Source organism: Thamnophis sirtalis, unplaced genomic scaffold (assembly GCF_051295495.1).
Source record: "Thamnophis sirtalis isolate CommonGarterSnake01/CBP01778 unplaced genomic scaffold, rThaSir2_p1.2 scaffold_10, whole genome shotgun sequence".
Classification (NCBI taxonomy): domain Eukaryota; kingdom Metazoa; phylum Chordata; class Lepidosauria; order Squamata; family Natricidae; genus Thamnophis; species Thamnophis sirtalis.
The window spans coordinates 8362943-8390562 of record NW_028261390.1 but is presented as its reverse complement, the minus strand read 5'-3'; the positions used below and the strand labels follow the sequence as shown (position 1 = coordinate 8390562).

General features: G+C 42.3%; 1 protein-coding gene across 1 annotated transcript in view; it reads left to right on the top strand.

The window, feature by feature from the left end:
- Positions 1 to 27620, top strand: part of ANTXR2 (ANTXR cell adhesion molecule 2) — a 170424-nt gene that overhangs the window by 42003 nt on the left and 100801 nt on the right. The window contains exons 8-10 of the mRNA XM_087724004.1: positions 7885 to 7945; positions 12662 to 12757; positions 15682 to 15751. Of these exons, the coding sequence (XP_087580130.1) occupies positions 7885 to 7945; positions 12662 to 12757; positions 15682 to 15751 (227 nt within the window). The remainder of the gene's footprint in view (positions 1 to 7884; positions 7946 to 12661; positions 12758 to 15681; positions 15752 to 27620) is intronic.

The window sequence follows — 27620 nt, the reverse complement described above, 5'->3', positions numbered from 1 at the left end:
GGGCACCACGTGAAGGCCGGGTTGTCGTTAGATAGCTGAGAGGCTTTGCAATAAGCGTTGCAATGTATATTTTGCGCATCAGCTATCCTTGCCACCCCAGCTATACTAGATTTACTAGATCCAGCTATACTGTAGATTTACCCTAAATCTGAACTCTTGTCTATTGTTTGGTGGGAAGATAAGATGCCAGATGTTACACTGATTTCGCAAAGGGGAAAAACATCATGATTGATGGCAATAATGGTTGCCAAAACCTCTTAAATTCTGGAAGTCAAACGACGACACAAAATGAATTGGCTTTTAGCATATTCTGCGGTCAAAATGTTACTCATTCTGTTCCTTCCTTCCTTCCTTCCACCCATTTGGTTATGTATTGTGGATGAATTTCAACAAGAAGGGTGTCAAACATTTTCTCAGATCCCTTTCTCTACAAATGAATCTATTTGAAGAAAAGTGGCTTAGATCTCTGCTTAAATCTCTGAATAAAGATGGGGGGGTACTCTGCTGGGTGGGTGTGGTGTTTTGCTGTTGTTGCTTGCAATGCATTTTGCTCTGCAAAATGTCTTTTCTTGAGAAGAAATGTGGTTGGCAAAATCATGAAGTGCTTCGCAAGGGAGTTCAGAAGAGGAAGAAGGCTCTACGTTTAATACAGGAAGCGAAGGTGCTATCGCATCTTCCATCTTCCGCTCCCTTTGAAGTGTTCTCTCAAGAGAGTTTACCGACAAGCTTCGACTTATGGCGTGTTGCACAGATGCTTTGCTCTCCCGCAGTGGCCTTATATATAAAACTCTTTTAAATGTAACTTTTGGCAACGGATTGGCTGTGTGCATTTTTGTTGTTATCTGGACAGCTTCCACTCTGCCCTGCCCTGCCCGGTCATGGTGTATCTTTTAATATGATGGTTTGAAATCTCTCCCTCAAGAGACTTGGGCTTAACGTAAAGCCAGACGGATGAATGGGCCTTGACTCTCAAAAACCCAGGGAAATTGGTTTATCTGTTTCTGGCTTTGTAAACGGCAATAGCATTTAGGTTTATATAGAGAGCCCCCAAGGTGCTTTATAGCACACTCTGGGCCAGGGGTGTCAAACTCGATCTCATTGAGGACCGCATCAGGGTTGTATTTGATTTGGGAGGGGGAGGGGGCATGGCCAGGGTGGGCGTGGCCAGCTTGATGTCACTCGTGTCAGGAGCACCTGTGGTGGCCAGCAAAACTGGGCTCCCGAGCCCCGTTTTCGGCTGCGATGGCCACTTGCAATCCTTTACCAGCAAAAACGGAGCTTGGGATCACTGCCTGCAGATTTCACAAGCTCCGTTTTTGGCTGCAATGGCCTCCTGCAGCTCTCTGCCAGCAAAAACGGAGCTCAGGAGGGCCGCATGTAGCCCTCCATAGCTCTGTTTTCGCTGGCAGAGGCACCATGGACCGGTCCTTCACTGCTTCCCAGGTGGCCCCATGGGCCAGATATAAGCCCCCGTGCCCCCCCCCCCTGGGCCCTGACTTTGACACCCCTGCTCTGGGCGGTTTAACAATATAGAATTATTTACATATTGTCCCCAACAATCTGGGTCCTCATTTTACCGACCTCGGAAGAATGGAAGGCTGAGTCCGGAATGGGACGGCACACAGGAGCCAGGTGGGCATGACTGGGTGGGCACACAGGTTGGCGCGGAGGAGTAGGTGCAGCTAGCTGGAGGTGGGTGATTTGGTTTGGATGACTCAGTGTGGCTTGGTGGGCATGGCCAGGGGACGCAACCACATGGCTGTGGCCGGGTGGGTGCTGCCAGGTGGGCAAAGAACAAGTTGCTCCAGGGCAACTGGATGTGGAGCCAACTCGGTATCTGACCAGAAGTAAAATCATCTGGTGCCGGCACTTTGGGAAGTGGGAAAGGGGCAAAGTTTGAAAGGGAAGGGAAGGTGCTGTAAGTCATATTGAACCCCGCTGAGACAACCCTGAACCCCGTCAGGATCGAACTCCAGGCCATGTACAAACCAAAGATGTGCTGGCTGGTGGTGTGTGTGTGTGTTTGTGTGTGTGTGCGCATTGTGAGAACTGAGATCTCGGTGACCTGTTGTTTTTCTCTTTCTTCTGTAATCTCCAGCCTTGCACAATATTGGACCAGGTTGACTTTACAGAGTTACAGAAGCTTTTGTCAGGGTTCCAAAGAGCATCCAAAAGTAAATCAGAGTCCAAGGCAAAGTATTGCTCAAAGTTCCAATTTATTAAGAGAGCCCTGTTGGCACATCTGGGAAAACCCGAATCTGAAAGCTTCCCGGTTTTCCCCACCTAGTTGAAAGTTCCAGATCTTGCCCCCACACCCACAAGCCCATCCCATGGTCCAATCTCCCACTGCCATGCTGGCAGTTCCACCCATCCACTTCCAGTCAGGTGCAGAGGTGCAAAGACAAAGGATGACCTTGGCTTTCTAGAAAGAATTTTGCTTTGGCTACCTAGCATCTAACTCCATACAATCCCGCCCTCCCATTTTCCCACAATAGAAAACGCCTAGTAGAATAACAGAAAGTGTGGCAGGCCAAAGACCCCCCCCCCCAAAAAAAAGATGGCTGCAGGCCTGACAGCTACGCTTAAAGGGGGGCGATGACAATTTCCCACGGCCATCTCGCCGCAGGGCAACTTTCTGCAGGACAAGAGTTACCCAAATACTAAAGAAATGGTGAAATCAAACCATGAAAGAAAGGATTATGCAAAAGGCGAGACAGAATGAAAGGTGAAAAACGAAAACATTTTTTTTTCCAAATTTATTTTAAACAATGAAATAGAATTGTTAGATTGTTGTCCCACCGGGAGCTGCCGGTGGCGAGTTATCCTGCAGCGAGTTGGCTGTGGGAAGTTGTCCCATTCTGTGCTCGAAGACAACTAGAAGAATTCTCTCCCCTTTTTCTGCCTTCTTCAAAAGCTGCATTTCCTCTCGATGCTACATATTACCATATATGGTGGACTTGTAAAAAGGTAAAAAGCATTTTGGATAAAAATATGGTGGATTATGCAAAATGTTCTTTTAAAAAAGGATAAAGTTTACCCCTCAGTTATTCTTGTTAGGTATAATTATTGATTGTACAGTTATAGAGACTAATTTGATTTTGAACCTAACAACGGCAGCGAGACTGTTGGTGGCGCAATACTGGAAGAAGGAAGATTTGCCTACTATTCAAGAATGGACATTAAAAGTAACAAACTTAGCAGAGATGGCTAAAATATCAGCATATCTCAAGCACCACTCAAATGAGAGATATAAACTGGAGTGGAGAAGATGGATTGACTATACTCAAAATAAATAGAGAAGAGAAGAGCCGAGGTGGCGCAGTGGTTAGGGTGCAGTACTGCAGGCCACATCAGCTGACTGTTATCTGCAGTTCAGCGGTTCTAATCTCACCGGCTCAAGGTTGACTCAGCCTTCCATCCTTCCAAGGTGGGTGAAATGAGGACCCAGACTGTGGGGGCGATATGCTGACTCTGTAAACCGCTTAGAGAGGGCTGAAAGCCCTATGAAGCGGTATATAAGTCTAACTGCTATTGCTATTGCTATTGCTAAATATGGGACTAAGAAATTCCAGATAGTCTATGACTGAAGAAACAAGGAATGATATAATCTGTTTAGATTTAGCCTAGCAAAGAGGAGTTAAAGCACAAATGAAAGATGATAGTAACTTTCTTTAAGTTCATTTTAGAATATCTTTGTTAAAGATTTATACCCTGTACTAGTTCTGGGTAGTCAGGCGGGGGGGGGGGAAGGTTGGGGGGGTTCGGGTGGGAGGGTGGGGGGGGGGAGATAAACATTTGTAAAAGTTTTTTTTTTCTAAAATTTTCAATTAAAAAAAAAAGCTGCATTTCCTTGTTTCTCTTTGCTTTTCTTCCCAGTTAGCCTTGGGCTCCCAGTGCTAAATTTCCCAGTCTCTTTTTCCCTGTTCTGTTTTCCTTCTTCTTTTTTTGTTTCTGTTAGATCGGGTGAATGATGAGACAGGACTCAGGCTTCAGTATTTCCCCGCCAGGACGGAGGACCTTGGTGGAGCCTATTGCTCCGCTCTCAATATCTATCAATTTCTGCTACAAGTGGAGAGTACAGTAAAATGAATCTGTGGTCCCTTTATATAAATGGGGGTGCCTAGTTTTATAGGCCATGAATTTTGATTAGCAGTGATTAATTCAACTAATATTAGATACGTTAACATTGCCAATTTTGGAGGAAGGCGGCTGGGTGTTTATACACCCCCCCCCCCCGCGCACAACAAAAACATTGGCTAATGTTGTGATTGTGGTGGGATATGCAGGATTGGTATCAGCTGGAATTGGCAATCCTATGTTGACACAATGAGAAGCTGGGCACGTGTATGCGTGTGTGAATACTCAAAACACAACAGCAACAACAACATTTTACACACACACGTACACACACAAATACACACACACATACAAACAAACATACTTTCTTTTGGCAGAGGTCTCTATTGTTGTCCAATTATGGAACTCATAATTTTGCAGGGAGGACGGTCCTGATATTTTTTAATAATTTTATCTTTACTGACTTTTAAAGCACATCTTGAAAACAGGCTTTTAATGACTGTTTTTGTTTCCTCGTTGTTGTTTTTTTAGCTTGCTTTGTTTTTATCTGTTAACTAGTTTAAGTTTAACGGACTGGGTTTGAACTGAAATTTATTTTCACTGTAAACTGCAACAGTCTTGGTGATCTATATATAGTATACCGTTTTTTTTTTTTTTTAAAAACAGATATAATTAAGGCTTGTCTTTCTGTGAGGTAAAGATGGTGAGAATCGTGTAAATACAGTTCTGAAAAATGTACTTCCCACATCTGTAAACATGTGTACATTAAAAAGGAAATTGAAATCCTGGGAAATGTTGTAATGGGGTTGCAACCAGCTTCCTGTATTTTGCAACAGGAATTGGTTAAGGATTACAGAATTACAGTCGCGTTAAGGGCAGGAAACCTCTCAGTCCTTCTATCCGGAGTTAGATTGAGGCTTTTTTTCAAATGTTTATTACAAATCTTGTCATTGGTAGTGTTTGATGCTCACACAATACTTAAGTTATGAGCCGAGGTGGCGCAGTGGTTAGGGTGCAGTACTGCAGGCCACTTCAATTGACTGTTATCTGCAGTTCGGCAGTTCTAATCTCACCGGCTCAAGGTTGGCTCAGCCTTCCATCCTTCCGAGGTGGGTGAAATGAGGACCCAGACTGTGGGGGCAATTTGCTGACTCTGTAAACCGCTTAGAGAGGGCTGAAAGCCCTATGAAGCGGTATATAAGTCTAACTGCTATTGCTATTAAGTGGGAGTCTGCCAGAGATCCCAAACTTAAGTACAGGTAGTCCTCGATTTACAACAGTTGATTTAGTGATTGTTTAAAGTTACAACAGCTCTGAAGAAGTGACTTATCACTGTTTTTCATACTTACGACCATTGCAGCATCCCTGTGGTCGCAGGATGCCTGCCAGTTTGGTTCATATTTATGTCCCGGGGTCTTGTGATCCGCTTTGGCGACATTCTGACAAGAGCTGTTAAGTGATTCACTTAACAACTGTGGTAAGAAAGGTCGCAAAACGGGGCAAATTCACTTAACAAGTGTGTCGTTTAGCAACAGAAATGCTGGGCTCAATTGTGGTCGTAAGTTGAAGTCTACTTGTAATCATCATCATCATCATCGCAATAAGAGGGGATTGTAAGGAAGATAAGAAAGATAATAATAGTAGTATAGCAATAGCAATAGCAGTTAGACTTATATACCGCTTCATAGGGCTTTCAGCCCTCTCTAAGTGGTTTACAGAGTCAGCATATTGCCCCCAACAACAATCCGGGTCTTCATTTCACCCACCTCGGAAGGATGGAAGGCTGAGTCAACCCTGAGCTGGTGAGATTTGAACAGCCAAACTGCAGAACTGCAGTCAGCTGAAGTAGCCTGCAGTGCTGCATTTAACCACTGCGCCACCTCGGCTCCATACTACAGCCATTCATCATGGGTGAATGGACATAGACATTAGAGAATTAGGTGTCCTGCCGAGTAATGGCACAAGGGAAAAAAACTGTCCTTAATGCTAGTTGTTTTGGCATGCCGTGCCTTATAGCGGCATCACGAAGGGAGGAGTTGAAAAAGTTCACATCGAAGATGTGAGGAGTCTGTAGATAATTTTATTTATTTATTTATTTATTTACTTACTTATTTATTTATTTATTTAATTTGTCAACAAGGAGACAAGTAGGAAAAATGCATGAAAAAAATGGCACAAATAAATGGATATAAATAGGCAAAACATAGCCGTAAACGCAATAAAAAGAGTACCATATAAATGGGGACAGTAGGACAGGGACGGTAGGCGCGCTGGTGCGCTTATGCATGCCCCCTTTACGGACCTCTTAAGAAGCGCGTAAGGCCCACGGTAGACAGCTTAAGGTAAAAGGTATGGAAGTTAGAGGAACTAACAACAGGATCAGGTAGGGTGTTCCACACATTTACTACTCTGCTGCTGAAATCGTTTTTCCTGCAATCAAGATTAGAACGGATTACACTTAGTTTGTATCTATTGATAGCCCTTGTGTTATTGCAGTTGAAGTAAACGTAGTCGTTAACAGGTAGGACGTTATGGCAGGTTATCTTGTGCACTAAGCTCATGTTGGAATGTAGACGGTGTAGTTTAAGGTTATCCAGGCCTAAAATTTCAAGCCTGGTGGTATACGGAATTTTATTACGAGCAGAGGAGTTGAGCACTGCACTTGTAAAATACACCTGGACCCTCTCGAATGTTTTAATATTCTCAGCCTTCCTTCTGACCCACACAATACACAGGTTCCCTTACAGAAGGGAGGCTACATAATAAATTGTCCAGATTTCCTAATCCATGGTGGCTATGAATTCCTTTTTCGAATGAGGACACAATCTAACAACCGCTATCTCATAAGTGTCAAACTCGATTTCATTGAGGGCCGCATCAGGGTTGTGTTTGACCTCGGGCACGGAGTGGGCATGGCTGGGGTGTGTGGGCAGCTCGACGTCACTTGTGTTGGGGGTTCCTGTGGTAGCCATAGCGCTGTGCCAGCGAAAACGGGCTCCTGACCTCTGTTTTCAGCTGCGATGGCCTCCTGCAACTTTCTGCCAGTGAAAATGAGGTTCCACCACAAAACCGCGCCCGACTAAACCGTGCCCGACTAAACCGCGTCGCTGACGTCATCAACAGGGCGACAACAGTGCGGAGACAGAAGCACGGTGTAAACCCTAAACCTAAAATTAACCCCTAAACCTAAACCTAACCCCCCCAAACCTAATCCTAAACCTAACCCTAACCCTAACCCTAAACCTAACCCTTAACCTAACCCTAACCCTAATCCTAACCCTTAACCTAACCCTAACCCTAACCCTTAACCTAACCCTAAACCTAACCCTAACCCTAACCCTAAAGCTAACCCTAAAGCTAACCCTAAAGCTAACCCTTACCTTAAGTTGAATCGGCTTGCTTTCAAAGCGCTATTTAAAGCGCCCTTCGTGCTGGCTGTTGTCGCCCTGTTGATGACGTCAGCGACGCGGTTTAATCGGGCGCGGCTTAGTCGAGCGTGGTTTTGACAGGTCACGGAAAATGAAGCTCGGGAGGCCTCCTGAGCTTTATTTTCACTGGCAGAGGAACCATGGGCCAGTTCTTCACGGTTTCTAGGGTGGCCCTGGGGCCAGATCTAAGCACCCCGTGGGCCGAATCCGGCCCCCGGGCCTTGAGTTTGACACCCCTGTTCTACCTAAACAGGTATCACCCTTTGCAGTACCTTGCTAAAATAATTCCTCGTAACTGAATTCTTGTTGCCTTGGAAAAAAAACACACCCTGTCATATACATTTGTCAGAAATATTTTTTCCCGTTTTACCCCAAACAGATACTGAAGCAATCGTGCACGGAAATCTTAAATCTGGAACCCTCAAGCGTTTGTGTAGGAGGTGAGTGTGCGACTGGAAAACAATGTGAAAATATTGACAATCCTGCTGTTACATCCTTGGGCAAAATGTGTAACTGTACTTCCATATGCTGAGTAGGAAGATGCGAATGAAAGGAACTTTCCTTTCCTTGCTCCAGTTTGCCAAAGCCTGTGTTAACAGATTTTAAACTCTTGCAGTTTCCTCTCCTTGGGAGTTGCAGATTTAAAAGGAAGGCATATTTACAATAATGTTGCATTGCGTATGTGGTGGGACGCACAACCTGGGGAGATTCATTAAGTTTCTCAACACCTAGGATTTTCTGAATTATAATCAACGTCTTTCTAGGTCATCTCCTCAATACTTTTGTGAAATAAAGAAGCTAAAGTACCTTTTCTTCCTTGGGAGCACAATTTATGTCTGTATTTTTCAAATTTGGTAGTTGGAAGATGGATGGACTTCAACTCCCAGAGTTCCCCAGAATTTCCCAGCCACACCATGCTGCCTGGGGAATTCTGGGATTTGAAGTCCACTGTTGCTAAGGTTTGAGAAACACTGATTTTCATGAGTCTCAGTCTTCCCAGCAACCGGTACGGTGCAACGGGGCCAGGCGTCCACCACATAAACGTGCGCAGCACACGCGCACAAGCGTGCAGCGCTCACACGCGTACTTACCGCCCACAGCGCTCCGCGAAGCCTCTGCGACACTCCAGCTGCTCAGTGGAGCGTTGTGCAGGCGCCGTACACTCCGTGCGCATGCACAGAAGCCCCGAACAGCTCAAATACAGGTAAGGAGTGTGGGCGGGTGAGTGGGCCCTCTGGAGCACCGTACCGGAACGGTATCTGGTGCTCCCGGCAGGCACCGGTACGCTCATACTGGGGCGTACCAGTCGTAACCCACTAATGCTTCCCAGCCAGGCTGGCCTTTGGTGAGAATTCTGGGAGTTGAAGTCCACACAGCTGGTGAGCACATCAAGTTGGCCCAGGCTGAACCAAAGTTTACCGTTAGTCCTTGAGTTTGACTATAATGGAGCCTGACCATCACAGTCGTAATTTATGAGAGTTGCAAAGAAATCATCATGTGACCAAACCTTTAAAACCTTTTATATTTATTTATTTGATTTTATATCCTTTTTTTTCTTGTGGGGAAACAGCTTTTATTCCCCATGACCCTTAGTAACAACTGCTAGAAATTATTATCATTCTTTTTCGTGGACATTTAGTGATATTTCCTGACCAAAATGTGAAATATGAGGATTATTGCAGGAAAAAAAGAAATGAAAAGGCTGGAACAGCTGTTTCTTATTTACAGAACCTAATTTCACAAGTTCTCAATTAGACTGACTGTCGGTGATGGAGTGAGTGACTGGACTGACTTATTCCATTTCCCCTTGTGTATTCTTGAGCCAGGTTCTTTGTAAAAAAATTGTTTTAATTCATTTGTGCCTAAGAGCACAGATTTTCATCTCTTCTTCCCCCCAATTCCTCTTTCCATGTTTAAAGTCAAGTCATCAATGTTTGTTACAGTCAAAGACCAGAGCAAGTTAAAAGACATTCAAGAAATACCCAGTTAAAAATTCCAGAATAAAATAACAAACAACATAACATCTATATTTAAAAAAACCCACCATAATTTGGCATTCAATCTGTCAGTGGCACGTGAACCAAAAACAACATTGCCTAACTATAATATAATATCAATCCTTAAACTCGGAAGGCCTACAGTCATTAGATTACCAAAATGCAAGAGAATGAGAATACAAAAGGATTTGTTAAATTAGTTGTGTAAAATAGCTACGAAGATCCCCACGTTCTGAAAGAGCTATTGTGGGGAATCTCATGTTTAAAAGTCCAGCAAGAATTAGGATTCCAGACCCTCTGTAAGCAAGGTGCGTGGTTTCCAAATTTGATATGAATAAATGAATAAAATACAGGCAATCCTCAACTTACAAACAGTTCAGTGAGTAAAGTTACAACGGCATTAAAAAAAGTTACTCATTTTTCGCATTTATGACCCTTTCCCACAATTATGTCCTTTGCAGCATCTCCGTGGTCACGTGATCTAAATTTGGATGCTGCGCAACTGACTCATATTTATGACATGTCCTGGGGTCAAGTGATCCACGTTTGCGACCTTCTGACAAGCAAAGTCAATGGGGAAGCCAGATTCGCTTAACAGCCGTTGTGGCTAACTCAGCAAGGGCAGTGATTCACTTAAACAACTGTGGCAAGAAAGCTAGTAAAGTGAGGCAAACTCACTTAAGAACTGTCTCGCTTAGCGACAGAGGTTTGGGGCTCCATTGGAGGGGTCATACATTGAGGATGTGACCCGTCAAAACCGCGCCCGACTAAACCACGCCCGACTAAACTGCGTCGCTGATGTCATCAACAGGGCGACAACAGCCAGCGCGGAGAAAGAAGGGCGCTTTAAATAGCGCTTTGAAAGCAAGCCGATTCAACTTAAGGTAAGGGTTAGGTTTAGAGTTAGGTTTAGGGTTAGGGTTAGGGTTAGCTTTAGGGTTAGGTTAAGGTTTAGGGTTAGGTTTAGGGTTAGGTTAAGGGTTAGGGTTAGGTTTAGGATTAGGTTTAGGATTAGGTTTAGGGGGGGTTAGGTTTAGGTTTAGGGGTTAATTTTAGGTTTAGGGTTTACAGCGTGCTTCTGTCTCCGCGCTGTTGTCGCCCTGTTGATGACGTCAGCGACGCGGTTTAGTCGGGCACGGTTTCGTCGAGCGCGGTTTTGTCAGTGAACCCATTGCGTACCCCCTGTAAATAAATTGCTATCGTATTCTCCTCCTCTTTGGAGCGTGTTCTTGCCATCTTTCATTTGGATGAGGAGGAGGAGGAGTAAAACAAGCCCTGGAGATGCATTGAACACCTAAATTTAGACATGCTAGCATTTCGTTAGTAGCTAGATGGAGAACGTAAACAGGCAACTGCCACTCACCAATGTGTGTAGGAAATAAAAACCACTTTACTGTTGCAAGGTAAAGGAGAAGATAGCGAAGGCATTTGGATTTAAATCCAGGGAAGTTTGGGGATCGACTTTCACTGTCGGAGGCTACAGCTGCAAATCATACTGTTTATGCCTTACAGTAAAGATTTAGTCTGTGTGGAAAATTTCATTTAAGTTGTAGAGTGCCAACGTGAAGCTTGGCAGGAGAATATTTTCAGAGGCAGCATATTTTACCTCAAGGGCATTGGTGAGTTCCTACCGGTTCAGACTGGTTTGGCAGAACCGGTCGTGGCTTGGCGGCCTGGATCGCTGGGACCGGCAGCAACCTAGGCCTGCCACACCCCTGAACCAGTTGTCTGGGTGGCGCCATAGGCGCCGCCATCTTGTTTTTCGGTTTGGCGCATTCGCAGGACAGTTTTAATGGTGCTGTGCATGCACACGCAGCGCGCATCAAGCTTGCGCAGCGTGCATACGGGCGAACCGGCAGTAATGCCTGCCGGAACCCACCCCTACTCAAGGGTACCTCAAGGGTGGACTAACCTTTTTTAGGGCTAAGTCTGTGCAAAACTGCAGGCGTTCCAAGTTAAAAATGGCTGAAAAAAAAGTAACTTAAAATGTTTTTCATACCGACGGCCCTTGCAGTATCCTCATGGTCACCTGATCAAAATTTGGACACTTGGCAACTGGCATGTAGTTTATGATAGTTGCAGGGTCCCAGGATCATGTGATCACCTGACAAACAATGTCAGTGATAAGGCCCGTTCACTTAACTTAACCACTGTAGTGATTCATTTCAAAATTGCGGCAAGAAAGGTCATAAAATGGGTCAAAACTCAACAACTCTCTTGTGTACCAAAAGAAATTTGGAGTTCAGTTGTGGTTAGGGGAGTCAATTGGCTTTTGTGGTAGAGCCAAAGAAAGCTCCCCAGTAAGCTTGATTTAATTTATTTTAAATTATATGATTATTATATGATTATATCCATATGATTATTCCCTTATGTATCTATATATTAAAAATGGTTCTGTGTGTGTGTGTGTGTGTGTGTGTGTGTGTGTTTTCCAGCATAAACTTGGTACACAGATGACTTACTCTCTGGCAAGACACCCCTAACACTCCTCGGGGTGTGTGTTCTGTTAAGATACAGTCTGTTGTGCTGCCATATTGGCTTCTACAGTACAGCACAGTGGAGTTGCCATGGTAACGGCTTTACAGTACTCCACAAGTACTTACCTCCTCTGGTAAGGGGGAGAACCCAACATTAGAAATTACATTCGGTCCGGACATTTCCCCCCTATAAATAAATACCCAGACAACACCAGGTTATCAGCTCGTGTTTAATAATTATTCCCTATTAAATTAACAATTAAAATATATAGTTTAATGACAACTACTGGAAGGATTGTAGAGGGCTGCAGATTGTGTCTCTCTTGTTTCTCAATTTAAACAAAGAGAGACATTAAGAAGATGAAGGTTTGGATAAACACATCTGCAATCCAAATTACACCCTCTCAAAATTCACTGGGAAATTTGGTGAAAAGAATTATCACTGGGGATATCTATCAACCGACCTCCCACTCTTTCCCTCCTTCTCCAGCTGTTTTACAAGGGCAAGCGTTTTTTTTAAACTTGTTCTGCTTTCTTTCCAGAATCATAGACATTAAGTATAAACATCATCAAATGCCGAGTATAAAATATTAAGAGCTTATTTTGCTCTCGAAAGTCAGAAAGTAAGGAAACTTGGCACATCTCCGCTTGCTGATGACTTGTTGTTGGTTCTGCTTTTCAGAGGAATTTCAAGTTGTTCTAAGTGGAACAGGATTCACGTTGGGTAGGACACCAGAGAGTGTCGTCTGCAGTTTTATGGTGAATGGAACAACTCTGAGTAAGTATCCCTACAGCACAGAGCATTTGAGTAATCAGATTACATATATGTCCTCCGATGTCCACAAAATCAGGGGTCACCAACCTTTCGGACCTCAGGGACTACTAAATTCATAATTTTAAATTACACGTACCACTAATATCTGCCTAATGACTGGGTGGGCATGGCTAGGTGGTCATATAACTGGGTGGGCGTGGCCAACTCGATGTCACTCACGTCGAGGGGCGCCTCACCAGCCTCTAATCACCCCTCCCCTGCCAGCACTCCTTGCCTTCCTGCCTGGGCTCCTTAGGGCCCTAACAGCACATCAAGGCTGTGGTTTGCCTTTGTGAGCGGCAGGTGGGCATGGCCAACTGGGTAGGTCTGGCCAACTGGGTGGGCATGGCTAGTTTGATGCCACTTCCCAAACTGTTGCCATGTTTCCTCTTTGCATTGGGTAGATCGGGCTGAAGCAATGCAGGCCGCGCCCCTCACATTTTCTAGAACGGCCTGAGATCTGACCATATCGCAGGCCGGATCTGGCCTACGGGCCTTGTGTTTCACACCCCTGCCCTATACCCTTTCAGACAAATATCTCATCTCTTCTTAAAAGCCTTCAGTGTTGGAGCACCCACAACTTCTGGAGGCAAGAGAGACCGCTGATTAGTCGACCCATTCTCATAACATGGGTAGAAATCGGCTGCGTTGCTGTCAGAAGCTCCTCAGCCTGGTTGCTTGTATCAGAAAATTTGCTGGTTCACTGATGAAGCCTCTAGAATAACTTTATTGTCACTTTGAATGTACGTTAATGGGCATACATTAAAATGAAATTTCGTTGCATTCGGCTCTCAAAGGATCTCCAATATACACTACATTAACATGACAAAATAAGTAAGTAAGTAAGTAAGTAAGTAAGTAAGTAAGTAAGTAAGTAAGTAAGTAAGTAAATATTTAAAAGCATCCATGTACTACATACATTTGTATGCATATACCCACCTGCATACCTTTTAAAAATTTATTTATTTATTTATTTATTTATTTATTTATTTATTTATTTATTTACTTACTTACTCCTATCTCTAGCTATCTGTCTGTCTGTCTGTCTATCTGTCTGTCTGTCTATCTATCATCTAACTATATCTATCTTTCTATCTATCTATCTATCTATCTATCTATCTATCTATCTATCTATCTATCATTCATCTATCTTTCTTTCATCTATCTATCTATCTATCTATATCTATCTATCTATCTATCTATCTATCTATCATCTATCATCTAACTATATCTATCTATCTATCTATCATTCATCTATCTTTCTTTCATCTATCTATCTATCTATCTATCTCTATCTATCTATCTATCTATCTATCTATCTATCTATCTATCTATCTATCTATCTATCTATCTATCTATCTATCATCTATCTATCTATCTATCTATCTATCATTCATCTTTCTTTCATCTATCTATCTATCTATCTATTTATCTATCTATCTATCATCTATCATCTATCATCTAACTATATCTATCTATCTATCTATCTTTCTATCTATCTATCTATCTATCTATCTATCTATCTATCTATCTATCTATCTATCTATCTATCATTCATCTATCTTTCTTTCATCTATCTATCTATCTATCTATCTATCTATCTATCTATCTATCTATCTATCTATCTATCTATCTATCTATCTATCTATCTACCGTATTTTCACCCATATAACCCGCGGGTTATATGCGGTTTTTACATGCACAGCGCCCCCCTGCGGGTTATATGCGTGGGCGGGGTATACGGAAAATATTTTACACGATCGGAGGCTTGCACAGGCTTCTTTCTCCGTTTCTTCCCCCACCCCGATCTCAGCTGTTTCCTTCTCCTCCGTTCCTTTCCTCTTCCCCAGCTTGCGCAGGCTTCTTTCTCCGTTTCTTCCCCCACCCCGATCTCAGCTGTTTCCTTCTCCTCCGTTCCTTTCCTCTTCCCCAGCTTGCGCAGGCTTCTTTCTCCGTTTCTTCCCCCCCCATCTCAGCTGTTTCCCTTCTCTCTTACTCGTCGCGGGTTATATGCGTGGGCGGGGTATACGGAAAATATTTTACACGGTCCGGAAAACCCGCGGGTTATTTGCGTGGGCGGGTTATTTGCGTGGGCGGGTTATATGGGTGAAAATACGGTATCTATCTATCTATCTATCTATCTATCTATCTATCTATCTATCTATCTATCTATCTATCTATCTATCTATCTATCTAGCTATCTATCTATCTATCTATCTATCTATCTATCTATCTATCTATCTATCTATCTATCTATCTATCTATCTATCTATCTATCTATCTATCTATCTATCTATCTATCTAGCTAGCTAGCTAGCTAGCTAGCTAGCTAGCTAGCTAGCTAGCTAGCTATATCCATCCGTCCATCCATCCATCAATTTACTTACTTACTTACTAACTAACTATACACCTACCAGTAGTGGGATTCAGCCAGTTTGCACCTATTCGGGAGAACCGGTTGGTAACTTTCAAAGCAGTTCGGAGAACTGGTTGTTGGAAGAAATATTTTGTTTTTTCCCACTTTACAGGGCTAATCCTGTAACATTCTGGTGTTGTTTCTAGCCTAATCTTTATTGCCCTGCTTACAGAAACTGCCTCTCCAGTTAACCCTTATTATCATTGTAACAACTAAGGCGAAGTGCCCATCGACCTGAGTGACATTGACTTGGCCATGCCCACATGATCACATGACCACCGAGCCACGCCTACCCAGCTGATCATTAGGGCAGAGAACTGGTTGGTAAATTATTTGAATCCCACCACTGATACCCACATATATTATATGACACAGAGAAACAACACATTTTTATCCTCTTTGTTGATAATCAGATATTATCCGATTATACAATATATGATCTTTTTTTGGTCTTTTGTTTGTATTTTTTTAGATGTACAACCGGAAAAAGTGGAATCTAATTTCATGCTCTGTCCGGCACCCGTTCTCCATGAGGCTGGACAGTAAGTATTTTAATCCCATGTTGAGGCATAAGGCAGGGTGAGAGGGGGGAGCTTACTCCAAGGATGTACAGATAGCCCTTGTAACCATTTCTTTAGCGCTCGCTCAAAGTTACGATGACATTGGAAAATTGACTGACGAGCAGTTCTTCCACTTAACAGCCATCGCAGCTTCCCCACAGTCACGTGATCGAAATTGGGGTACTTGGCAATTGGCATGTCTTTACGCCAATTGCAACATTTCAGGTCATGTGATTGGCACGGCGGTTAGAACGCAGCATTGCAGGCTGACTCTGCCCACTGCCGGGAGTTCGATCCTGGCCGGCTCAAGGTTGACTCAGCCTTCCGTCCTTCCGAGGTGGGTTTTATTGCCCCACAGTATTATTGCCTGAAGGCTAAACGAGATGCAGAAAAGGTTCATGTTGGGGTTGTGCCATTGCCCCCCCCGGGGGGGGGCAAGTATGGATAGGGAGTTAGAGTTAGAATAGTAACTCTTAGCTGGCATGTTGAGTAGAAAATTCTAGGCCAACACAATGCATAGTTTTTAATCTGTCGAAAGCACAAAAGCATTGCTCCCTTTCTCTGTCCCTCCCCACTCTTTCGAAATGGTACATTCCGAACATCATGCCGAGCTCATCTGTTTTAGCTCCAAGATGATCACTACAGCGCAACCTGCCAAATGAGCACAAAATGTGCTGAGTTTTTATCGCATGTCTTTCCAACCTTGGTGCAAACGAGGAGAACATGTTGTATTTTTATTGTGTTGGGCTACAATTGTCAGGCTGTACAGGGTTGCTACAGTCAATGCTCACTAAATTATAATGGCAGGGCCAGGAAAGCACTGAGTAGACTGGAAGCTCTCTGTCTCTGTCTCTCTCTGTGTGTGTCTCTCTGTCTCTGTCTCTGTCTCTCTGTCTCTCTCTGTCTCTGTGTTTCTGTCTCTTTCTCTCTATGTCTGTCTCTGTCTCTGTCTCTATATCTCTCTCTGTCTCTCTCTCTCTGTCTCTCTCTCTGTCTCTGATTCTCTCTCTGTTTCTGTGTCTCTGTGTCTCGCTCTCTCTTTCTCTCTGTCTCCCTACGTCTCTCTCTCTATCTCTATCTCTGTCTCTTTCTCTCTCTGATTCTCTCTCTGATTCTCTCTCTGTCTCTGTGTCTCTCTGTCTCTTTCTCTCTGTCTCTGTCTCCCTATGTCTCTCTCTCTATCTCTGTCTCTTTCTCTCTATGTCTATCTCTGTCTCTCTGTCTCTGCCTCTCTCTGTCTCTGTGTGTGTTTCTGTCTCTGTCTCTGTCTCTCTCTCTCTCTGTCTCTGTCTCTCTCTGTCTGTCTCTGTCTCTCTCTCTGTCTCTCTCTCTGTCTCTCTCTGTCTCTCTCTCTCAGTCTGTCTCTCTATGTCTCTCTTTATGTCTCTCTCTGTCTCTGCCTCTCTCTGTCTCTCTCTATGTGTGTGTTTCTCTGTCTGTCTCTCTCTCTCTCTCTCTGTCTATCTCTCTCTCTCTGTCTCTCTCTTTCTCTCTGTCTCTGTCTCTCTCTGTGTGTTTCTCTGTCTCTGTCTCTGTCTGTCTCTGTCTATCTCTCTCTATGTCTCTCTGTCTCTGTCTCTCTGTCTCTCTCTGTGTCTCTCTCTCTCTATGTCTCTCTCTGTCTCTCTGTCTCTCTGTCTCTATCTCTGTATCTCTCTCTCTATGTCTCTGTGTCTCTCTCTGTCTCTTTGCCTCTCTGTCTCTGTCTCTCTCTCTATATGTCTCTCTGTCTCTGTGTCTTTGTGTCTGTCTGTCTCTCTGTCTCTGTCTCTGTTTCTCTCTCTCTGTTTCTCTCTCCCCGTCTCTCTCTGTCTCTGTCTCTCTCTGTGTGTCTCTGTCTCTGTGTGTGTCTCTCTCTGTCTCTCTCTCTTTGACTCTCTCTCTCCGTCTCTCTCTCTCTCTCTCTCTGTCTCTCTCTTTCTGTCTCTCTCTCTCTCTCTGTGTCTCTCTGTGTGTCTCTCCGTCTCTGTCTCTCCGTCTCTCTCTCTCTCTGTCTCTCTCTCTCATTTTAGCTCCTTGGATGGACATATAAAGTCTTGTGGTTTTGCAGAAACCAAATTTGGCCAAGGCTGCTTTGTAACCAATCACAAAGATGATATATCCCCCAAAGCGAATGTACATATTTGAACTCCTGACTTTCTACTGGCATAATTGGTGCTGTTGTTGGACGCCACCCAAAGTTCGAGTGGTGCGAACTTGAGTTGCTAACTCGCTAGCCATTTGCAAAGTGCTTCTCTCCCCTCTCTTCTCCAGTGCAGTTTGAATGTGGAGTAGATTAGCCTCCAGGAGGGTTAAAACAGTCTCCCCCGGGCTCTGGAGGCCAGAAACAGGCCCATTTCCCAGACTTCCAGAACTTCTGGAAGGCCCATGTTTTGCCATCCCAGAGCCATCCAAAATGGGCTGCATGGAGACTCCTGGGAGGGGCAGGGCAGTGGGGGGAAGCCAGTCCTTACAACTACTGGTTCAGTGAACCGGATGTAAAATTAACACCCGGTTAACCAGTGGTGGGATTCAAATAATTTAACAACCTCTGCCCTAATGACCAGCTGGGTAGGTGGGGCTTGGTGATCATGTGACTGGGTGGGCATCGCCAACTCAACATCACTCACATTGATGGGCGCTTCACCTTAGCGGTTACAATGTAATAAGAGTTAACTGGAGAGGCAGTTTCTGTAAGCAGGGCAATAAAGATTAGGCTAGAAACAACACCAGAATGTTTCCTTCCTTCCTGCCTTCCTTACAGGATTAGCCCTGTAAAGTGGGGGAAAAACAAAATGAGATTTCTTCCAACAACCGGTTCTCTGAACTGCTTAGAAAGTTACCAACCGGTTCTCCCGAATAGGTGCGAACCGGCTGAATCCCACCACTGCGGTTAACCCAAACTGGTCCGAACCGCCTGAATCCCACCCCTGGTCGTAAGTCACTTTTTCAGTGCTGTTGCCACTTTGAACGGTCACCAAATGAACGGTTATAAGTCGAGGACTACCAGTATTCCAAGTGCTGTTTGACCTGTGCAGAACAGAATGCAGATATTCACGAATCACAAATAACTTTTCATTAAATACGCAACTATAATAAACTTGTATTTTGATCCAGTGGGTGACAGCCTTTGAAATAGACACTTTGGTTTGAATTTTCTTTCTCTGTCCCGGATTTCATTGGATTGGCCTACTTTACAGGTCTGTTTAAAAGAAAATTACAGGGTGGGAGCGAGGCACCGTATGAGCTGCTCTAAGTTTGGAAACGTTCTAGGAGACAAATATAATTCACCATCGCTCTGCAATTCAACCCTTACTTGTGGTTTGAAGTCAGTGGTAGAGTCCGCTAGATTCTCCATCCTGTGGTCATCCTGTACCATCCTCCATCCTGTGCTTCTGAAAACCCCAGTGGATGGTCACTAATGATCTAAGTGCCTGTGTCCACTGTAACAAAATTGCCAAAAAGGCATTAATAGCAATAGCAATAGCAGTTAGACTTATATACCGCTTCATAGGGCTTTCAGCCCTCTCTAAGCGGTTTACAGAGTCAGCATATTGCCCCCAACAACAATCCGGGTCCTCATTTTACCCACCTCGGAAGGATGGAAGGCTGAGTCAACCCTGAGCCGGTGAGATTTGAACAGCCGAACTGCAGAACTGCAGTCAGCTGAAGTAGCCTGCAGTGCTGCATTTAACCACTGCGCCACCTTGGCTCCTATTAAATATTAAGAGTTGTTAACCTAATCTTGCATAGCTTCTTCTCTGGTAATATAGTATTCTTCTAACCAGAGCATACAAAACATTTGCTAGACCAATTCTTGAATACAGCTCATCAGTCTGGAACCCGCACGGCATATCGGACGTTAATACAGTTGAGAGAGTCCAGAGATATTTCACGAGAAGAGTCCTCCACTCCTCGGCTCGCAACAGAATCCCTTACGCCACCAGGCTTGAAATTTTGGGCTTAGACAACTTAGAACTACGCCACCTTTGATCTGACCTGAGCATAGTACCTAAAATTATCTGCTACAATGTCCTACCTGCCAGCTTCAGCCACAACAATACAGGAGCACACAATAGATACAAACTCAAAGCAAACCGCTCCAAACTCGATTGCAGAAAATACGACTTCAGCAACAGAGTGGTCAACGCCTGGAATGCTCTACCTGACTCTGTGGTTTCTTCCCCAAACCCCCAAAACTTTAACCTTCTACTGTCTACTACCAACCTCACCCCATTCCTAAGAGGTCTTTATGGGACGTGCATAAGCGCACCAATGTGCCTACCGTCCCTATCCTAATGTTTCTTTTTATTCGTATCCATTTCATGTATCCAAAATCATGTTTATATTTATATATTTTATCTAATACATGATATAGATATAGATAGATAGATAGATAGATAGATAGATAGATAGATAGATAGATGATAGATAGATAGATATGGCGAAATAGATAGATAGACAGACAGACAGACAGATATGCATACTTGGCAAAATAGAGATAGGTAGGTAGGTAGGTAGGTAGGTAGGTAGGTAGGTAGGTAGGTAGATAGATAGATAGATAGATAGATGATAGATAGATAGATAGATAGATAGATAGATAGATAGATAGATAGGTTCCACCACAAAAGCGCGTAGGACAAAATCGCGCTCGACAAAAGCGCGCTGTGACGTCATCACAGCGCGACGAAAAAGTTCAAAAAAATGTAAAAATAAAGCTAAAACCTTCCCCTAACCCCCCCAAACCTAACCCTAAACCTAACCCTAAACCTAACTCTTAACCTAACCCTAAACCTAACCCTAAACCTAACCGTTAAAGTAACGAAAAACCTAACGCTAACCCTTAACCTAACCCTAACGCTAACGCTAACGCTCTAAAGCTAACCCTAACCCTTAACCTAACCCTAACCCTAAACCTAAACCTAACCCTTACCTTTATGTGAATCGGCTTGCTTTAATTTAATTTTTATTAATTTTTATTTGAATTTTTCGATCTTTTTCGCCGCGCTGTTATGACGTCAAAGGCGCGATTTTGTCGATCACGCTTTTGTCGTCCGCGCTTTTGACGGGTCACGGATAGATAGATATAGAAAGAAAGTAATGCATACTTGGTGAAATAAATAGATAGATAGATACAGTAGATAGATAGATAGCAATTCATCCTTGGTAAAATAGATAGATAGATAGATAGATAGATAGATAGATAGATAGATAGATAGATAGATAGATAGATAGATAGATAGATAGATAGATAGATACACAGATAGATATGCATACTTGGCAAAATAGATTAGATAGATAGATAGATAGATAGATAGATAGATAGATAGATAGATAGTAATGCATACTTGGTGAAATAGATGGATAGACAGACAGACAGACAGACAGAAATGTGGGATGAGCTTTAGAGCTCATTTACATTGGACGGTTTGCCATCTTGCCTTTTGTTAAAAAGGAAAACAACAGCCTTCACCGTTCTACGTCGTAGCTTGAGGACTCTCCGTTCTCTTGGCCGGCCCCCACTTTTACCAGCAAGCTGTTTTTCAGTGCTGTAATAATGTACCCATTTCTTTCTGTAAAGCAACTTGGAAGCTCAAGTGAGATCTATGCGTTATTGCATCCAACCGATTTTGAAAGCAAGTTTTGTTTTATTTTATTAAGTCACAGCAGCATCTGGCTAAAGAGGAGGGCATGGGGATTGTCAGATCCATGAACCAGGCACAGCTGAGTCATTCTGGAAGAATATGATATGTTTGGTAGACAAGTGTGGTGGCCTCCTGTGCTGTCAGCCGAAGCTGGCGCCTGGAACCACTTTGCAAAGGAGAAATAATGCAGATAGTGCAGTCCTGTGCAAGCTATTCAGAAGTGAACCTTAACTCACTTTAGCAGGAGTTACTCTCCAGTGTATACAGGTAGTCCTCGACTTAGAACAGTTCATTTAGTGACCAAAGTTACAACAGCACTGAGAAAAGTGACTTACGACCATTTTTCACCCTTATGACAGTTTCAGCATCCCCATGGTCACGAGATCAACATTCCCAGTTTAGTTGCAACAGTGTTGAAAAAAGGAGGGACTCCTTTTTCACACTTACGACCCTTTCCCACAATTACATCCATGGTCACGCAATGATGCCTTGCAACTGGTTCACATTTACGATGGCTGCAGCGTCCCGGGGTTGCGTGATCCCCTTTTTTTGACCTTCTGACTAGCAAATTCAATGGGGAAGCCAGATTTCACTTAACAACTCCGTTGCTAATTTAACCACTGTGGCGATTCACTTAACAACCGTGGCAAGAAAGGTCGTAAAATTGGGCGAAACTCACTTTACTAATGTCTCGTGTAATTTGGGGCTTAATGGTGGTTGTACTTCGAGGACTTCCTCTATAGGATCATAATTGTTAGCGATTTTTATTTTTTTCTGATTGGGTTTATAACCAAGCCATGGAGTGTTTAAATCTTGGTTTACAGAAGAAACGTCATCCTAAAATGTTGTCATACAGGGGTGTCAAACTTAAATCCCACGGGCTGGATGTGTCATGCGCTGGCCACACCCACCCCTGGTTTAGCGCAGGAAAAAAAAGTTGTGATTTGACAACAACATGTTGGCGAGAGTTTGACATCCCTGCTGTAAAACATAAGTGATTTCACTTTTGGCTAAATCCATGGAATCCCTATTATGGTCTATTGTAATGTGTTTTTCCAAATTGTGAAAGTGCTAGATTATATTCAAGCAAACTATGTGAATGGAGTAAATACATTCAGTCAATTCTACTACTCTGACTTTCAGAGCTGAAAAAGCTTCTTAGATGAGAATAGAATAGGATAGAACAGAGTAGAGTAGAGTAGAATAGAGTGAATAGGATAGGATAGGATAGGATAGTAGAGTAAATAGAATAGAATAGGATAGGACAGTAGAGTAAATAGAATAGGATAGGATAGGATAGAGCAGAGCACAGCAGGACAGAATAGAATAGAATAGGATAGGATAGAATAGAATAGAATTCTTTATTGGCCAAATGTGATTGAACACACAAGGAATTTGTCTTTGGTGCATATACTCTCAGTTTACATAAATAAAATATAACATTCATCAAGAATCATAAGATACAACACTTAGTGATAGTCATAGGTTACTAATAAGCAATCAAATTATACTCAGAAACAAATAAAACAATATAAATTTTAAAGATACAAGCAACAGTAGATAATATGATTGTGTTGTGGTGATTAGTTGTTTAGCAGAGTAATGGCATCCGGGGAAAAACTGTTCTTGTGTCTAGTTGTCTTGGTGTGCAGTGCTCTATAGCATCATTATGAGGCTAGGAGTTGAATCAATTTATGTCCAGGATGTGAGGGGTCTGTAGATATTTTCACAGCCTTCTTTTTGACTCATGCAGTGTACAGGTCCTCGATGGAAGGCAGGTTGGCAGTAATTGTTTTTTTCTGCCGTTCTGATTATCCTCTGAAGTCTGTGTCTGTCTTATTGGGTTGCAGAACCAAACCAGACAGTTATAGAGGTGCAGATGACAGACTCAATGATTCCTCTGTAGAACAGAATCAGCAAATATCTTCAAAGAAAAACCAGAAAGTCCATTTGGGGTGACTGAGAATCTCCATAAACACTCACCACCACCGTGAGATATTGCAGAATATTATTATCCATCCAATTTCTTTCCAGTATTTCCTATGCACCTTCCTTTCCCTGAACGTGTTCCAACAGATATTGGAGTTCATTACAGACCTCTGTTGGTGCTTCTTCAACTTATTCACCAATTTGTCAGCTTTTGATCTTTTTTTTTTTGCTACAGCTAATGAAGGAAACTTTGCTGGTTTGATAATTGCTAGTCATTCCATTGGGCCTGAAGGCCCCAACATTGAATTTTCAATGGCCTTTTTTTTTTCTTTAAAAGGGAAGAAGTGACTCCCCCCCCCACTTCTATTTCTCAAATGTATGTAGTGGATTTTATGTAGTGGTTCCTCTCGGCCTCACCCTGGAGGCTGAGTGATGGTACCCAAGGACCGGTCAACATTATGGTGCTGTTGTTTTATCTTTATTTGTTTTAGAAGCACGCAGGGTAGGGATTGCTGTGCAAGGTGACGGCTATGGAGTGTGTTTGTCTAATTAACTTTTGGCGCAAGATGCCGAACCATTAAGAAGCTAGTTAGTAGCGCTCCGGAATAAACACATCTGGTCCTGCGAAGAGAAGCGGTTCTGCCTGGCGTTGGGTGACAGATGTGCTGATGGCTCCCTCTGTCCTCTCCTTTAAATAATTAACAATGTGCTGCTGGACAAGTCCTCAAAGCCAGCTGTTTGCTCCACCCTCATTAGCTCGCAGCATCTCCGTAGTGCACAGTTTTTTTCTTTTGGCTATTCTGACAAAAGTCCTTTGCTAGGCAGGGGCTGGAAGGGGGTGAGCTGGGGGGAAATCGCAACTTTTGAAATAAGGCTAGACCAGAGGTGGTATTCAGCCGGTTTGGACCGGTTCACCCGAACTGGTAGTGGAAATCATGGGTGTGTATCTCCTCCTCCCCCCCCCCGTCTCTATGCCGTCCTATTTAGGCACATTTTCAAGCCAAAACACATGCTCGGGAGGCCAAGGACACGCATGGATGGAGTGCGAGCGAGCAAAGTGCGCATACTCACATTTGTGACCTGGTAGGGGAAGTAAGGACGGCACACGGCTCAGTGGCTAAGATGCTGAGCTTGTCGATCGAAAGGTTGGCAGTTCAGCGGTTTGAATCCCTAGCGCCGCGTAACGGAGTGAGCTCCGGTTACTTGTCCCAGCTTCTGCCAACCTAGCAGTTTGAAAGCATGTAAAAAATGCAAGTAGAAAAATAGGAACCACCTTTGGTGGGAAGGTAACAGCGTTCCGTGCATCTTCGGCGTTTAGTCATGCAGGCCACATGACCACGGAGACGTCTTCGGACAGTGCTGGCTCTTTGGCTTTGAAACAGAGATGTTCACCGCCCCCTAGAGTCGGGAACAACTAGCACATATGTGCAAAGGGAACCTTTACCGTTACCTTTTAGGGGAAGTAAGTGAATAGCACCCCTGGACTAGGCATTTGGTTTCTGGGGTTTGCAAAGGCCCTTTGGGTGGTTGCAATAGAGCCCAGGCCACCCACATGAGAAAGCGTTCAGTGGCTTGAGAGATTGATCTCTGCTTCTGGACAAAGAGCATCTTGGCAAGTCCCACCCACATGTTTCCATTGGTTTAGATGTGGCGGTGAGCATCCCTCTTTCAAAAATAGTAGTGATTTGTCTTAAGAGTTATTCCCGTGACAAATGTATGGCTGCTCAGCTTGGAACATCTGGGGACTTCCCATTGGTGGGATTCAACCGGTGCTGCGCTCACACACGTTGCATTTGAAATCAGCACTAAATCTTACCTTTTCCTGCAGCCCCAGTGAGTAAAACAATGGAGACACGGCCATTCGCTCGGCTGCGCAGATCAGCTGGGCTTCAAATGAAGGAAATATAGGACAAAATCGAACAGGGGCGGGTAGGCTGACCCCGGAACTACCAGTTCACTCAAACGGGGCCAAACCGGCTGAATCCCTGCAGTTATGAGTAATTGCAGCAATGAAGACAGAGAAGAGAGAAAGAGTAAGAAAAGAGAGGGTACAAATTCCACTGATTTATTTATTTTATTTATTTTATTATTTATTTTATTTATTTATTTTATTTATTTTATTTATTTATTTTATTTATTTTATTTATTTTATTTATTTTATTTATTTTATTTATTTTATTTATTTTATTTATTTTATTTATTTTATTTATTTTATTTATTTTATTTATTTATTATTTTATTTATTTTATTTATTTTATTTATTTTATTTATTTTATTTATTTTATTTATTATTTTATTTATTTTATTTATTTTATTTATTTTATTTATTTTATTTATTTTATTTATTTTATTTATTTTATTTTAGTTTATTTAGTTTATTTATTATTTTATTTATTTATTTTATTATTTTATTATTAATTTTATTTATTATTTTATTTATTTTATTTATTTTATTTATTTTATTTATTTTATTTAGTTTATTTAGTTTATTTAGTTTATTTAGTTTATTTAGTTTTTATTTAGTTTTTATTTAGTTTATTTTATTATTTTATTATTAATTTTATTTATTATTTTATTTATTTTATTGTTTATTTAGTTTATTTAGTTTTAGTTTATTTAGTTTATTTAGTTTTAGTTTATTTAGTTTATTTAGTTTATTTATTTTATGTTTTATTTTATGTTTTATTTTATTTATTTTATGTTTTATTTTATTCATTTTATTATTCATTTTATTTATTTTATGCTTTATTTTATTTATTTCATTATTCATTTTATTTATTTTATGCTTTATTTTATTTATTTTATTATTCATTTTATTTATTTTATTTTTTGCCATTTGTCAAACAAAAGCGGGAACAAGAATAAGAGAATAAAAATACAGAGACAGGGACGATAGGCACGTTAAGTGCACTTATGCAAGCTCCCTCTATGGACCACTTAAGTAGGAAGTGAGGTCCACGGAAGTCAATTTGTGACTGAAACTGTGAGAATTTGTAGCTGAGACAACTGAATCAGGTAGAGGGCATTCCCGACTTTGACAACCCTGTTACAGAATTTATATGTTTGCAATTCATCACTACTTCATATTCATATCTGAAAATCTTGTTTTGTGCGACAGTGGATGCTCTGGAGACTAGGAACGCCAATGCTTTGTTTGCCTGATTTGCAAGAAAATAGACTTCTTAATAAGTAGCTTAATTAATTCTGCTGATGGCCAACGAGACAAGCCACAAAGAGCAATATTTAGTACTTTTTAAAATGTCCAAACTTTGTTATATTTTATACTGACTGACGGAGCAATTCTCACTGGCTTCTTCTGTTTCTGCAGTCTTTTTTTTTCCCCTTTAAAAAATGGTTTTTTTCCCCCACAACAGTCAACAATAGCGCAGCTGTCCTTCTGTCTAATAGAGATCTCAAACCTGCAATTTGGCAAGAAGAAAAGGAACAAATTGGATAAATACCAGTAAGCGGTTGCAAAAGGAAAAAAAAGAGAGAGATTGAAATGAACTCTACAACTTGTTTGATAGAAATGATTTAAAGAGGCATATGGTATAGTTAAGTGTGCTTTCAAAAACATTGGCCTACTTTTGTGAATCAGCTTGTGCATTATTTTAAAGTTATTGAAGTAAAAGAAAGGGACGTCAGGATATGAATGATACATATTTAAAGCATACATCTCTCTCCTTCCAAGAACATGCACAATCATCCATTGATAATTCAGGGCAACATTGACACAAGGGTAATGCTTTGAATTCATCAGCCTTGTATTACTGAAGATTTAGAATTTAGAGTAACAGAGTTGGAAGGGACCTTGGAGGTCTTCTAGTCCAACCCCCTGCTCAAGTAGGAAACCCTATACTATTCCAGACAAATGGTTGTCCAATCTCTTAAAAACTTACAGTGTTGGAGCACCCACTTCTGGAGGCAAGTTTTTCCACTGATTAATTGTTCTAATTGTCAGGAAATTTCTCCTTAGTTCTAAGTTGCTTCTCTCCTTGATTAGTTTCCACCTATTGCTACTTGTTCTACCCTCAGGTGCCTTGGAGAATAGCTTCTTCTTTGTGGCAACCCCTGAGATATTGGAACACTGCTATAATGTCACCCTTCTTTTCATTAAACCAGACATACTCAATTCCAGCAATCGTTCTTCATATGTTTTAGCCTCCAGTCCCCTAATCATCTAGATCTGGAACCCACCACTGGTCCAATCACACTTGGCAAATAAAGAATTCTATTCTATTCTATTCTATTCTATTCATATCCCATTCCATCTATTCTATTCCATTCCATTCTATTCA